Source organism: Hakea prostrata, chromosome 6, assembly GCF_041222555.1.
Source record: "Hakea prostrata isolate BN-2017 chromosome 6, UWA_Hpros_2, whole genome shotgun sequence".
In the NCBI taxonomy this organism is placed as follows: domain Eukaryota; kingdom Viridiplantae; phylum Streptophyta; class Magnoliopsida; order Proteales; family Proteaceae; genus Hakea; species Hakea prostrata.
This window is the reverse complement of record NC_142605.1, coordinates 34,012,427-34,026,254: the sequence shown is the minus strand read 5'-3', so window position 1 is coordinate 34,026,254 and position 13,828 is coordinate 34,012,427. Positions and strand designations below refer to the sequence as shown.

Below are 13,828 nucleotides of genomic sequence, written 5' to 3'. Positions count from 1 at the left end.
TAAACATGAAAACCAGCCTGCAATGGCGATAGATGATCAAGTCTCTTACCAATCTCTGGCTAAACAAAAAAGGCCCGAACAGGTCTACGTTTTTCCAATTCACGAAACACAAACATCAAAAGTACAGAGAAACTCTCACGACACCTGATCGAGGGAAACACTGTCGTTGTCTTCCTCTTCATTAAGCATTTGGACAACCTTAGCCACACCAGCTGCAATTTCCTGCTGAATGCAACCATCTGGCAGATCGAACCTCCTCCTCTTCATCGAACCTAGCTTCCCCGGTGGCTGGGGATCCACCACATCGAGCATTGCTTCCAACTCATCCAAAATCGACTTCCTTGCTGCTCGAACCATGATATCAGCTCCCTAATACCGACGCAAAGCAGCATCAACATACACACAAAACTATTAGCCCAATTACCCAATAAGAAATTCAAACCATTTTTCCCCAAAAGTAAAGCAGCAATACAAGTCATCTCGAACGCAAAGTTCTTCAGTTGGAGAGTAGCAACTAGAATTAACCCAGTTCGTCTACCAGTATCAGCGCTACATATACTACTAAATCAAGCTAAGGGCGAAAGATATGAATACCTCGATTGCATCAACGGTGAGGAGGAGGACAATGATCCTCTCAGAGAACCTCTGGTGCTCCTCTGCATCACGGGTAATGCGGTTCCTATAGGAGAAGTTGTGGAACAGTGCCCTGATCTCCTTCAACTTGGTCTTCGCCACAGCCAATTCACGAAGAGCACGGAGAGCTTTCGATCGACGAATCAGATAAGCTCTGAAGCTCACCTGGATCATAACAGCAGCATCTAGAGGCGACAGCTCTTTCTTCTTCCCCTTGGCAGCCTGAATCCTCTTAGCATAAGCCTTTCAGAATTAAGCACAAGAACACAGACAAGTGAGAAGAAGGTACTTGCAGAGAGACGGGCATTAAGGGTTGTCAAAATTCAAAAAACGAACATCCAATGGCAAAGTAATGTCAGCATCTCAAGAAACTCAGAACAGTCCAATTCAAAATAAACAGCTTGGTTGCTATCAAGATGATGTAATCGTTTACAACATGAGAATTAATTAAGTCCAAAGAATGAATTTCAAATGAGTTGTTTCAGACCGACCGCTTCGAGTGAAAGAGAGCTTTTTTTATCCAACTGGCAACTTTGTACTGACCTGTCTGAGAACGATAACCCGTTGATCAACTGGTTCTTCGATCTCCACCACACGTTTGGATGGCGCAGCTTTGAATTCCTTCTTCTTTGTCGTCTTCTTCTTCTTCTTGTCCTTTCCCTTGTGAGAATCAGAATCGGCGTCACTATCGTCACCGGCCGGAGCAGTGGAGGCTTCAAAGGTATAAGAGCGCGTGAGAGGAGCGTCTTTGCCCTTGCCTTTGAACTCGGCCGTCCACTTGTAGTTCTTCTCCCCTAGGGCTCCCGGCTTAGCGCCATTTTTGGCTCCTTTGATTTCTGCAGTCAATTTGTACTTGCGATCTACGCCGTCTTTCTCAGCACCCTTGACCTCCGCCGTCCAGGAGTACTTGCGGTCGGGCTTGCAGGTCTTTTCCTGCACGAATCGGTCGACACCAAGTTCGAGAGCAGAAACGCGGTCGCAGAGGCTCTTCAGGTAGGATTCAGGAGTAGTTCGAGCTTGGTTCCTCTTGTCAGAGGAAGAAGAGGGGGTTTTCTCGATCTGGATTAGATCCGTGATGGAGTCGATGAAATCGCAGGGGGGTGGAGGTGGAGCGGTTGGGAGGGGAAAATGAGGGGAAGAGAAGTCCAAAAGGCAAGGGCTTGGAGTAAAGAAGTCCAGAGCAAGGCTGAGGTCATCCACTTGGGGAAATGAGGGGAAGCTTAGGGTTGGGGTGCTGAAGATGGAGGTTTCTCTGAAGAAAACAGACGGAGGAGAAGGTTCATAGATCTCGATTCTTCTGAATCGACTCATCGTTTTCAGCAGGGGAGAGACGAAAGGGAGAGAAACAGAGCAAGCAGAGTCAAGAAAGGAGCTTTGAGTAACGTTACAGCCTTACAGGGTAAGGGAGAAAGGAGCAGATGTAGAAAGTCTAAGAAAGGTGAGAACCAGGGCGGGAGGGAATGTATCCACCGTGGGAAAGGGTCAAAATTGATCAAAAGCCGGCTAGCAGGGGCGTAAACGTTAATTGTAAAAGTAAATTTCGGATTCTTTTAATCGCCGCGTAATTGCGTAATGGCTTTGAGTCTGTGACTGTGAGAGTTACTTTATTAATGAATTAATTAATCGAGTAAATGTCAGGTGGGCCCGGTGGTGACAGCATTACGGGTTTTTAGCATGTGATGGAGCCTGTCAAGCTGCCGAATTGGACGAGGCAGAGACGCAGCCTGCATTAACAGAAGCATCAACTGTGGAAGATCTTCAGTTGGTCCCACGATGGATGGCATCAGGCATCAATAGAAGAGAAGAGCTCTGGAGTCGAAGAATTTAAAAGATGCTGATCCGTGCTCAAGTACCAATCGATGAGCATCTAAACTAATACACCACAGCACTAATTGTTCAGTTTTAATCTCCAGTAAAAGAAAATAAAAGTGATGGGTTTTTTTTTTCTTTGAGTAGGAAAAGGCACTGGTTTTAAAAAGATAAAAAGTATGCCATATGAAGACAAATGCCAGGAGGGCCAAATGTGAAATGCTCCGGTTATCTGACATGCTCTTTCGGTGGACGAATCTCTCGCGAACATTTGCAACTCAGAAGTCAGAAGCCATCCCAAGCCCCAAGGGAAGAAACTAGAAAGTGAAACTGGGCTAACCCAATCGCTCCCACACTAGGTCGTATTGACATATTTTGGTTCTGGCCCAGTTCTTCAGTCTCTGATCAGCAGTTCTAGTCGCCCATATGCATTAAGCACAAAACACATACAACCAATGATTATGCCCTTGCCGGCCAGTAACAAAAATGTTTCATATTTTTTTATTGTAATAATGTCACTATAGAGGATCACCCAAGCTTTTTGCTGATGCCGATGAAAAGTCAGTAAATTCAATATTTGAAATCATGTGATTTCAATGAAGGGAATCCAATTTCTACCCCAGGACAAATAAAGTAGAAGGTGTTTCGATAACTTTAACAATTTAAGAATAACCGATTTGCCCCAAATAATACCACAATGTCTAGTCAATATATTATCTGTATATAGCGTTAAAAAAAACATACCATGCTCCCATTAACACGTACTTGTTAGATGATGATTAAACCGGAAAGTCTTTCTTTTTTGCCTTGATAACCTTTGTGGCATGCTTCATTTATCATCCAAGCACCAGTGGTCTAGTGGTAGAATAGAACCCTGCCACGGTACAGACCCGGGTTCGATTCCCGGCTGGTGCAATTGCAAGTCAGTTGGATCTTTTTAGGTGGCAGGTGCGAATCCGACTTGCTTTAGAGGTGGTGTAACCGTGTAATATTTTGATTTTGCCCAGTATTTCAGAGAAATGAATTTAATATCCATCACCTCATTATAACATTTCAAAATTTTGGTAAAAATGATATTTCGAATTAAATTTTTGATTATTCCAATCCTCACCAACTTATACAACCATTGTCCAAGTACATGATGTACAAGAAGTATTATCAGCAATGAACCAAGTATAACCTGCAACTTCTTAACATCATTCAAGTAAGAACAAGTTTAGCAAAGAAATACAAGCTTTTTGATCTCTATTTCATTATTAGACCTTAGCACATAAACATAACATATAAGCTAAAGTCCTAGGCGAAGCTTTTGTCCTGAATGACATTTACACTTATTTAATATACTGCAGAAAATCTTCATTTGCCTGCAAGATAAGATCCTCATCCTCCCACACATCACGATATGTTTCTGGGTGGGAACGCCTGATTCTCCCAGTTGCATCATACATTTGCTTTCTCCACTCCTCTGATAGTGGACACCCGCACTCTGTTGCAAGCCAATCATCATATTCAAACTGCACCAAACGTCCAAATGTTCATTACTGTGAAATAGCCCAAATATCCATACAGATACATTATAAGCAGTATTTCAGTTATCTTACTACAATCCCAAAGTAAAAGTTCAATTTCAGCATTAATATTTCATTAGTTAGAGAAAATGGGAATAAGTTTTAGGTGCAGAAATAACAAGGGGAGCCATAACTGTTAGTGGAATTAAGAATCCATCCCTTCCACTACAATTGGTAATTTAAAAGAGCTTCTAGGCAGCAAAGCCTGAGGGTTACATCGTCTCACACCAGTAACCCATGGGCCAGATCATGCTAAACATGCATGGTATACTCATCAGTTTTACAGACACGAAAGTTACTGTTTAAAGGATCCAGGGAATTTTGTGGTTAGGTGCTTGGCTTCTAGTGAAAACGGGGACATCTTGTACTTTGTTACACTTTTGTGGACAAATGCTAAGTAACAAAGAGGCAGAACATCTGGACAACAGCAGACTGATTGTTTTGATGCCATTCATAATCATAGCCGACTTTACCTTGGGGCTTTGCCACCCAAAAAATTCAAATTTACCTGATAACTTCCTGTGTTGTGAGTGTATCTTTTGGGCCACCCAGCAGCTTCAATTTCTGAGTAAAATTTTTTCACATCTTCCATCATTTCCTCCTGTGACGGAAGCAGAATTCGGCCAGACAAAGCACCAGCTACCCACTTGCTTTGTAATTCAAACAGTGGAAATGGAATAACCTGAAGCAAAGATATACCAAAAGTCATTTCCCTACTCAAAAGGAATAAACTGTAAGGAAAGAAGTTCTTAGATGCATATACCTTCCATGGTAAACCAATAAAGGAAAGCCATGGAGCCAACATAGGGGGAAATACTTGTTTGTAGAGTGGTCCTACGCGGTTGTCATCCAGAGTGACAATACCATGAGTCTCCAGAAAAGGAAAATGATATTTGTACCTGAAAAACCAATAAAAGTACAATTCTTTAGATTCAAAACCGTTGGCAAGCAACTGAACAAGTCTTAACCATTTGAATGATCAAAACTTACTTCCATAAGGCCATGGCCATCTAGGATAATAGGTGGAACAGTTATATGTGTGCTTTAAATCCTGCAGATTTCATCATATACTGCACCACAGGCAGATATCCTATATTATGACCCGGAAATGAATTCAGTTATATGATTTCGCAGGTTCAGTAATGAGGCCTCTTCTATCAGGAGTATTCATATATTTATTGCAAGTCTCATACTGAATCTTCCCTCACCCCCCCCCCTTTCTTTTCCCCTCCACTGCTAAAAGGTATGAAAGAAACTAAGTAAGAGATAAACTCCCTATTGTCAGGACATACAGAATAAGATGATTCTAATTTATGAAAGAACCATTACTACCTCATTGTCTATACTTCCTTCTTTTACCCGACAGACACCTTGCTCGCCATAAAAAGGGCCCAACCTAGAAAATCACAAAAAAGGTGGAGCAATAAAAGAGTGAAGGTATTCTGTAACAAATGGTCCATCCATGTTAAGGGTAAGGTTCTTTGTGTGCTCCCAAATTTTGATACTACTGGCAAATTCTTTTACTAATTCTCAAATTTTCATTTTGCCTTTCAAATTAGTTATACCATTTATTCAGCCCAAAAGAGTCAGACCCCTTGCACTAACCCTGATCCCAAGTGCTGTAGATTCAATGAAATTTAAACAAAACAAACTCTAAATTTCATCTAACTTCCTGCCCTCATCTCTGTGCATCAAAATTTTTTTTCATGTGGTGCTAATGATAAACTAATTGCAACATACCCTGTGCAGTGTAGAACAACATCAGCAAGGACTGAACTTCCATCTTGGAATACAATAGTGCCATCTTCATGAGCAGTCTTAATCTGCATTATTTAATCAGAATTTAGAATTTTTTATTCACTGAGTCCCCAGCATAAAGTGAAATGTTTCTTTTGATGGACTTTACACAAGAAAAACCAATCTTTTGTTCACATGCGTGAATGCATTTACCATAGAATGAAGCCATATATTTTCATAGCCAGGCTGCTTTTGCATTGTTTCATCGGTAAGAGATCTCGCAGCAATATGAACTTCTTTAGCAATACCTGCAATCTCCCTGGAGATATCAGACGCACTAGAAGAACTTCCTATCAGAATCACAACCTGTATATAGCAAGAAGTGGATGAAACATGCTGAAAATCTTGAAGAGAGACATTGAAAGGAAATACTGCTACAAAAAATCTCTTTTATTCATTTCACTCTACGTTTTAGCTGGCTCAGTCACTAATGCCACAATGTCACCACCTGAAGGATACATGGACTGATAAACCATATTGTACAACAATGAAGGAACAATTTCTTTAGTTATTAAAACTAGTGGTAATTGTTGTATATGTTAGTTAGACTACTGTGACCTGACTTGGTAGATACAGTAGTCACAATGAGGCAAAATAGTGGAGTTATTTTGTTAATGAACACTATTAAAACCCACGGTTCCTAGCAATGAAAATTAGAACATGGTCGATTTTGGCAACTCTGGTTCAGTAGCTAGAAGAATTTAAAAATTCTAGGTTTTCTAAGAATATTGATCACAGTTAAAATCCATATCAATAGACAGAGATCTAAGGCAATACAACTAACAATCAATTGTTGCTTTATCATTCATAATTGAGAGGAAGATATTGTTATATCTGACTTGGATGAGAGACACGGGGATAATACAAGAACAACCTTAAAATCCAATGGTGTAAAAAAAAATGTTTGTAGCATTAAAAAAACACTGAAATGATAACCCAAAACATACTTGATCGCGATATGGATCAGGGACACGATAATTGTGGCTGTGCATTTGCTTCCCCGGCCATGAATCAATACCTGAAAGAAATGAAATTCAATCAATAACAACAAATAAAAAATGATAACTGAATGACTTAATCTTTCCTTTTGAGTTAAGAAAAGGATTATTATGACAGCAACGATGACTTGACAGTACAGCAAATTAGGAAAAATCGTCTTATTCTGTCTTCTCTATTCAAATTCAATTGTTATCACAAATTTAATGGAAGTGAGAATCGTACCTGGAATTTCCGCAATATTGGGTTCTGTATAGTGGCCATTACAAATCACCACACCATCATAAACCTCGTTAATATCGATTAGCGAATCGTCTCGATCAGTCGAAGGTCTATTTCTTGATCTTACGACCCATTTCCCCTCTTCCGACATACCTACGTGAAACACCTCAGTCTCAAACCGGACCAATTCGGCGATTTCAAAATCACGAGCAAAGTCGTCAAGATAAAATAAGACCTCACGGTGCCCAGGAAACCTTCGAGTGTCCCTATCTTTTCCTTCCTTAGCAACAAACGGATAATCGCGAAAACCCATTACTTCTCTAGGAAGATTGGTGCGAAGGGAATCGTAGAGACTACTGTGAACAATGGTTCGAGAAGGATCGAGTCCTAAAGTATCAGACTCTAGAAATAAGAATCATATACCCAAGTACCTCCGACCTTCTGGCCTTGCTCGAAGACGACAACTTTGTGACCTTCTCTGCGCAATTCTCGAGCTGCAACAAGCCCGGCGGCGCCGGCACCAATTACGGCGACCTTGCGAGAGGCTGTGGGATTGACGGCCGGCGTCATGGCTAATCTATGCAGAGTTGCAGTGGTCCCAACCATGCCAGACTGTGAGAGAAATAGACACCTCGTCATTGAAATTTTGAGGACTCCCGTGATACTGTTGCTCTTTGACCCGGTGAACAAAACTGTCTACATACACTGAACTCCGGTTCAACCGGCTCGGTACAGCTAACCAACTCGGTGGCCGATCATAATAAGTCACATGGCAAATATGCAAATTGGGTGAACCATTGACGTATTACAGCTGTTGTTCTTTGACTCGGAATCAAACTGTCTATGTACACTGAACTCCGGCTCAACCGGTACTGTACTGCCAGCCAACTCGGTGGCCGATTATAATAGACCACGTGGCAAATATGCAAATTGGGTGAACCATGAACGAAAGACATCACCCTATTTTTTCTTCCCACTTTTTTACCAAAATTTTATCCAGTTCAATTTCTTTGTAAATGTGTAACATGTCCTAACATTACATTAAATGGTTGAAATCCATTTAAAAGTTACATCAAAGAGTTGTATTGAAATTAAAAAAAAAAATGTAACTCGTAAATAGATTTTTATTCTTTTGATCTGATATTGGGACACATGTCAAATATCTACAAAGAAATTGACATAATATTAGTCTCTTCTTTTCTATATTGGCTTGTTCAAAGATTCACAAGCACCATGTGTGGTTTTACATCAAAGGGTCAAGGTCAATGCACAAAAGTCTCGAATTCGGTCTAGATGCAATCATGCCAAGGCATGAAACATTTGTTTGCAAATTTCATTTAATCACGACACACAAGGTCTCAAGAATTTGAATCCCTTTGGATTTGAGGCGAAACACTATTATATCATGTACCATTATATAAAAGCATGTACTTTTCTTTTGTGACAAATTTTTTATTCAAATATCATATTTTGTCCATTAATTTTCTTTTTTTTTTTCCTTGCAAATTGTTGGTACCCTTTGTAATTTTTATTTTCTTTAAATTTATAAACTAAATTAAATATAAATTTAAATTAAAACTAGCAAAAAGAATTTACTCCCACGGATTTCGTTTTCTTATTTCAATCCTCGATAAAGAAATTTTTGTTCAAATTAGACATTATACAAAAATAATTTATAAATATTATTATTTTAAACCCAACGAATCGATTTAATCTCGAATAAATCACTTGTAAGCATGTACCTTTCTGTTTGATTGTTTGGTCCTAAAATGTTAGTTTTTGTCTTGTTTATTTGAATTAATCAGCCAAAGTTGAGGGTTACAGAATTTGAAACTTTAACAGAAAGTAAAGAATTTTTTCTCTATTTTAATTTTTACATTTATGCTGATTCTAATGCTTGATTTTTAGGAAATTATATTTATTCTTTTTAAGTTTATGGGGGTATCAAAACATCCTCTAATAAGTATAGTTGTAGTTGTTCAGAATTGTTTATTTTCGTTGAACTTTAATTTGTTTGGATTAGTCCAATTTTCCTTAAACAAAAAATGGGGCATTGTAATTTGTGTTTTTGGGCATCAAGCCTGTAATTTTGTATGTATTTAATTTAATATATGTTACTCACTCTCCATTTCTGCTTAAGGTAGATCAATAAAGAAGGAAAGAAGACCTCCTTAATAGTTGCATGCAGAATCCCAAGCTCTTTCACGTTGTAAAATGTCTTATAGAAGTGATGTTTCATAGTTGCTTTTGATTTGATTTATTCTTGTAAAAATTTCTTTATTGTAGTTAGAAAGTCTCAATATGAAATTTGGTCATTTAATCAAAGACAGTAGAAACATCTTACAGAAATAGTTGTTTTGGAAGACGAAATAGTGCACCTTGAAGAAGAAATTCTAAATTTTAGACATGCTTGATCAAGATGCAATTTATATCACATCTTCCGATGAGGACGTGAGGGTTACTCAATTTGTATGTGTCTAATCTCTATGCAAAATTCTCAACAGGATCAAGGATACTCTTCATCCAAAATTGAAATCAATGCAAAATCTATTAGCAAACTTTTCTTTCCTGAGAATTTTATTTGGGTTAAGGGAAAAAAAGGATCTAACATCCATTGGATCTCTTGGGAGAGATTGATTGAGAAAACCCAAAGCAAAAGGTGGGCTGGGCTTCAAAGACTCACATATCCAAAACAAAGCTCTTCTATGTAAGGTTGTGTGGAAAATTTTTTCTCAGCCTAAAAGCCTTTGGGCCCAGGTAATTAAGAATACATACTTCCCAAAGACTAGCTTCCTTGAAGCTAAATTGGGCCAACAATCATTAGGCATGGCCAACTTCTTTCTCGCTCTAGTACCTCTAGACAACTAAAAATGACCTCATATTCAATAACAATATTTGGCAAACTATTGAAGTAATTAACAAAGCGGAGAGAGCACATAAAGAATTCCTTGATGCCCAACCAACTTTTGCTCTCAACAACTCTACCTCTATCCATCGCAACAATGAATGGGTTGTGCCACAAGAAGGTTGGGTTAAAATCAACTCCGATGCTACAATCAAAAAGGGTTCGAACTCTAGTGGGATTGTTGTTGTAATTGTAGACTACATGGGTCTCTGCAAGCCAAGCATCTCCCTCCCAACCCTGTTCACTTGTCATTTCATTGGCAAAGCTTTGGGCCTTAGACATGGGATGCTTCACGCCTTAGGAGAATGTTATGATAAAGTAGTTGCTGAGTATGACTGCTTGGAGCTCTTTACTTGACTAAGGAATCATGGAAGAGGATGTAGAGCTGAAGCCCAAGTGACTCTTGAAGACATCTTGTACCTTGCAGCTAAGTTTGTTAGGTGCTCTTTCTCCTTTATTTTTAGAGAGTCCAACTTAGTTGCGGATTCATTTGCTAGGAATGCCATCTCTCTTTCGAATGAGTTGATCTGGCTGCTTTCCACCTCTTGGCTCCAAGACGCTTGTGTCTCAAATGTTCCTCATGTACCTCGCCTTTCTGATAATTAAATGAATTGATTACCCAAAAAAAAAAAAACAAACCAATACACAAGTAAAATGTACGTAATTTTATATTTGAAATCTCCATTGAGTGCCTCATCCATGGAGATGAACCTAACCGTGACATTTAATTGAAATCACATTGATTAATGCCTTAATTATCTTATGAATGTTATGACTATAATTATTTAAACTCTCAAACTCAAAAATTCTTTGAATCACCCATACATTTCAAATTTGTACCTTCCCTCATGTGGCGTTGTAATCTTATTTTCAATGCCTCAATAGTCTTCTATTTAACTAAGGAATAATATAAATGCTTAACATAATAGAAACTTGGAGGTTTTCAAGGGTTTACTTTGGCTAAGTTGACCTTTAATATAGATCATTTGACTTCTTTCTTCACATACATTGGATTGATTAGTTGACTTCAATTTTTTTGTTTCTTTCCTTAAAATATTACTTAGAGCTACAAATAAAACAGGATTTCAAACATCCCAACCCCCTCCCCCACCTGGTGAATATCCATATTTTCTTCTGTCTTCTATGCATTTCCATCCGACCAAAACATGTATTTAGAAAAGAAAAAAAAAAATGAACACTAGTCTCATGTCTTCTTAATATTTATGTTTGTACTCTGTTTGTTTTTATTTGGAAGGGCTAATCGTATTTAAAAAAAATAATTCTACTATATTATCAGAATATCAGTCTATCAGACACGACTAGACAAAGATATCTCCTATGGACTAATCATGAACTCATTAGGCTAAATGGATAGAATTTATACTTTATGTTGTATGTTAGGGTTCAACCATGGGTAATTATTATTTTTTCACCTTTAATTCATTTATAACTCAAACTATATTATTTATTTAAAAACAAAAATAATCTCAAATAATTTACTATTGTCTCAATCCAAATGTGAATATTATGGGAATTGAAAATTGAGATACCAAAAGGCCTGAACGGCCTGTGTTTGCTAGAGTAGGTAAAAAGCAAGGACATTGTTTCAAGATTGTCAAGCAAATAAATTTTGGCTGCTGAATCAAAATCTATCAACGGTCGAGATCGAAATTTCGGTATCGATGATTCGAAATTCGGCTTCACAGTCCTGAGCATTAAATGCATAGAATTGAAGCAAAATTCTAAATTAACCTTTGCCTAAATTAAGATCTAGCGGTTAAGGTTGAGTTCTAAGATCCGGTATTTACTACTTAAATAAAATTTGGTTGTATTGACCCAACAATTGGAGGAGGCATGGATCTTATGACATATATGATATATTACATTTTTATGAAAAATAAAAAATTTGAAATTTTCTCTAAAGAAAAAGCAGTTTATCAGTTAATCAGGAAAGAACTTATTTTCAGACTTAATTACGGATACCAAACACAGCCTTTGATTACTTTACCCCCAAATCCCAATGAGGAAGGGGTCCCACATTTTAAGTGTGGAACGACTGAACAGGTTGGAGTTCCCAATCTTAATGATAGGTACAGTCCCGACCGTCTGATCAAACACGACATGGACAAACGGTAATAACTGTCTCACCCCACTTCTGATGCTATGGCCCACTCAACCACCCCTTTTCATCCGTCACAAATCTCCTCGACTCAGATTCTTCAACATGGACGGCGAAGATCATCGTATGACAACACCAAAGTCCAGACGAAAAGAAAGGACAAAAAGGTAAACTGGATCTCTGGAAGGGCAATATGGTAAGGTGAGAAGCCCCTTTTCGCATAGTGGAGGCTTATGCGACAGATCTGATTGATGGTCTTGAATTAGAAACTAAAAACCACAAGAAAAAGTAAGAGAAAAGAGAGAAAGAAAGAAAGAGAGAGTAATGATGTCTACTTGTACTGTTTTTATATGGAAAGAAGGTTGCAACGCAGAACGAGGAATCAGTAGGAGAGAGAGATATTTGTAATAAATGAATTAATGATTAATTTATTTGCTTTCGTTTCTACTTCTACAAAAGATAGATGCTGCGGTAATCCCCACCAGGCGTACAGTAGTAGTAAACTCTCATCTGGGAATCTCTCTCTCTCTCTCTCTCAAATAGAGAAAGAGAGTTCAGTTCTCTGTCCCAGCGCGATCTGATTCCCTTACTTTTTGTTCTTTCTCTCTCTCTTTCTCTCTCTTAAACCCTAGGAGGTCTTGGAGTTTGTGATCTTATTGAATGGCTCTTGCCTCCACAATTCCCTCTGCGGATTTTGTTTACTCATAGTCTTTCTTTGGTCGGAGAATGAGAGGCGTTTGGGAGATGCATTTCTCACTTCTACGTGAATTCCAAGCAATGGAGATTTCACAGAAATGTCTTGTTTCCTTTCATTGGAAGCTGCTTGTCTTTGCTTCCTCTGGTTTCAGGTATCTTTTTGCCTTCCACTCCATGCATTCCCCTGTAAGTTCATTTTGGTTTCATCACATCCCTGTGTTTTTTATTCTCTGATTGAGCATCTGACTCCCTCGCGGAGCTCTTTTTTTTTCTTTTCTTTTTGTAAGTGCTGGATGATCAAATTTCAGATGGAATTGGTCGTTTTACTGTTTAAAATTTCTCTTGTTGGGTTAAATTTCCTTTTGTTTTTGTAAGGTTCGAAATCGGTCTTTATGTAAGCAAATACTCAAAAAAGCTTTTTTTTTTTTTTTTTTTTTTTTGGGGGGGGGGGGGGGGGGGGCGCATAATCCTATAAAACGTTGAGTGGAGAGGGGAAGAATTTAGTTATGCATTCATTGGTTAAGCAGGGAAGCACCAGAAATGGTGGAGGGAGTGCTTCGACTATTAATCTGTTTTGTTTTCTAACGCTTCTGCGGATTTTCTAATCATGAAAGAGAGAAACACTTGTGGTATTCATTGGGTTGGGTTCAGTTTCTCGTACTATCGCATATTTATCTTTCCTTCAAACGGTCAATTTGGTATATATTGGGTGGATACAGTCAGTTTGGATTGAATCCACTGGTGCCTCAATTTTAGACAAAGTAGTGTCTGACTTCGAGTTAATCTCAACCGCATTCAGACAATCATTAAACATCCCAACGATGTAATGAGTCGAAAAATAACAATTGCATCGTTACCCTATGATAGACCTGATAATTTTCAAGAGAGCCTGCAATTTGGTATAGAGCCTAGTGGTGTTTGTCTGAATTCCTCTTTTTAATATTTTATTGATGCTAATTTTAACAGATATATTCAATGGTTTTCCCTGAATTGTGTGCTTTTATTCATGAACGTCTACAGAGGTGATCAAAATGTTGTCAAGTTTTTTGTATGAGTTTATTGAAACATGCACTCTGAAGGTAG

The 13,828-nt window shown here is 38.4% G+C and overlaps 2 protein-coding genes and 1 non-coding gene across 3 annotated transcripts; 1 reads left to right on the top strand and 2 right to left on the bottom strand.

Moving 5' to 3' along the window:
- On the bottom strand, positions 1-2,100 carry BAG7 (BCL-2-associated athanogene 7). The gene is made up of 3 exons (XM_089159952.1): positions 1,177-2,100; positions 595-876; positions 1-369 (listed from the first exon to the last, which is right to left on the bottom strand). Exons 1-3 carry the CDS (start codon positions 1,942-1,944, stop codon positions 136-138), a joined length of 1,284 nt encoding a protein of 427 aa, XP_089016078.1. The 5' UTR covers positions 1,945-2,100; the 3' UTR covers positions 1-135.
- Positions 2,101-3,286: 1,186 nt separating this feature from the next.
- On the top strand, positions 3,287-3,357 carry TRNAG-GCC (transfer RNA glycine (anticodon GCC)). Its single transcript has one exon. It is a non-coding gene; the product is annotated as a tRNA-Gly (tRNA).
- A 76-nt stretch (positions 3,358-3,433) lies between these two features.
- Positions 3,434-7,680, bottom strand: LOC149013512 (flavin-containing monooxygenase FMO GS-OX-like 5). Its single transcript, XM_089159467.1, is given in 8 exon segments — positions 3,434-3,956; positions 4,519-4,692; positions 4,774-4,909; positions 5,751-5,833; positions 5,961-6,113; positions 6,755-6,825; positions 7,029-7,430; positions 7,433-7,680. Coding segments are annotated over 8 exon segments (1,434 nt in total). The 5' UTR covers positions 7,665-7,680; the 3' UTR covers positions 3,434-3,773.
- Between the last annotated feature and the right edge of the window lie 6,148 nt (positions 7,681-13,828).

Bases quoted from the DNA above. Each gene is read 5' to 3' on its own strand.
- BAG7 (XM_089159952.1), bottom strand. From the start codon at position 1,944: ATGAGTCGATTCAGAAGAATCGAGATCTATGAACCTTCTCCTCCGTCT. The intron at 877-1,176 runs GTCAGTACAAAG...TAATTCTGAAAG, and splicing joins GGGTTATCGTTCTCAGACAG to GCTTATGCTAAGAGGATTCA. The intron at 370-594 runs GTATTCATATCT...CGTCGGTATTAG, and splicing joins TCACCGTTGATGCAATCGAG to GGAGCTGATATCATGGTTCG.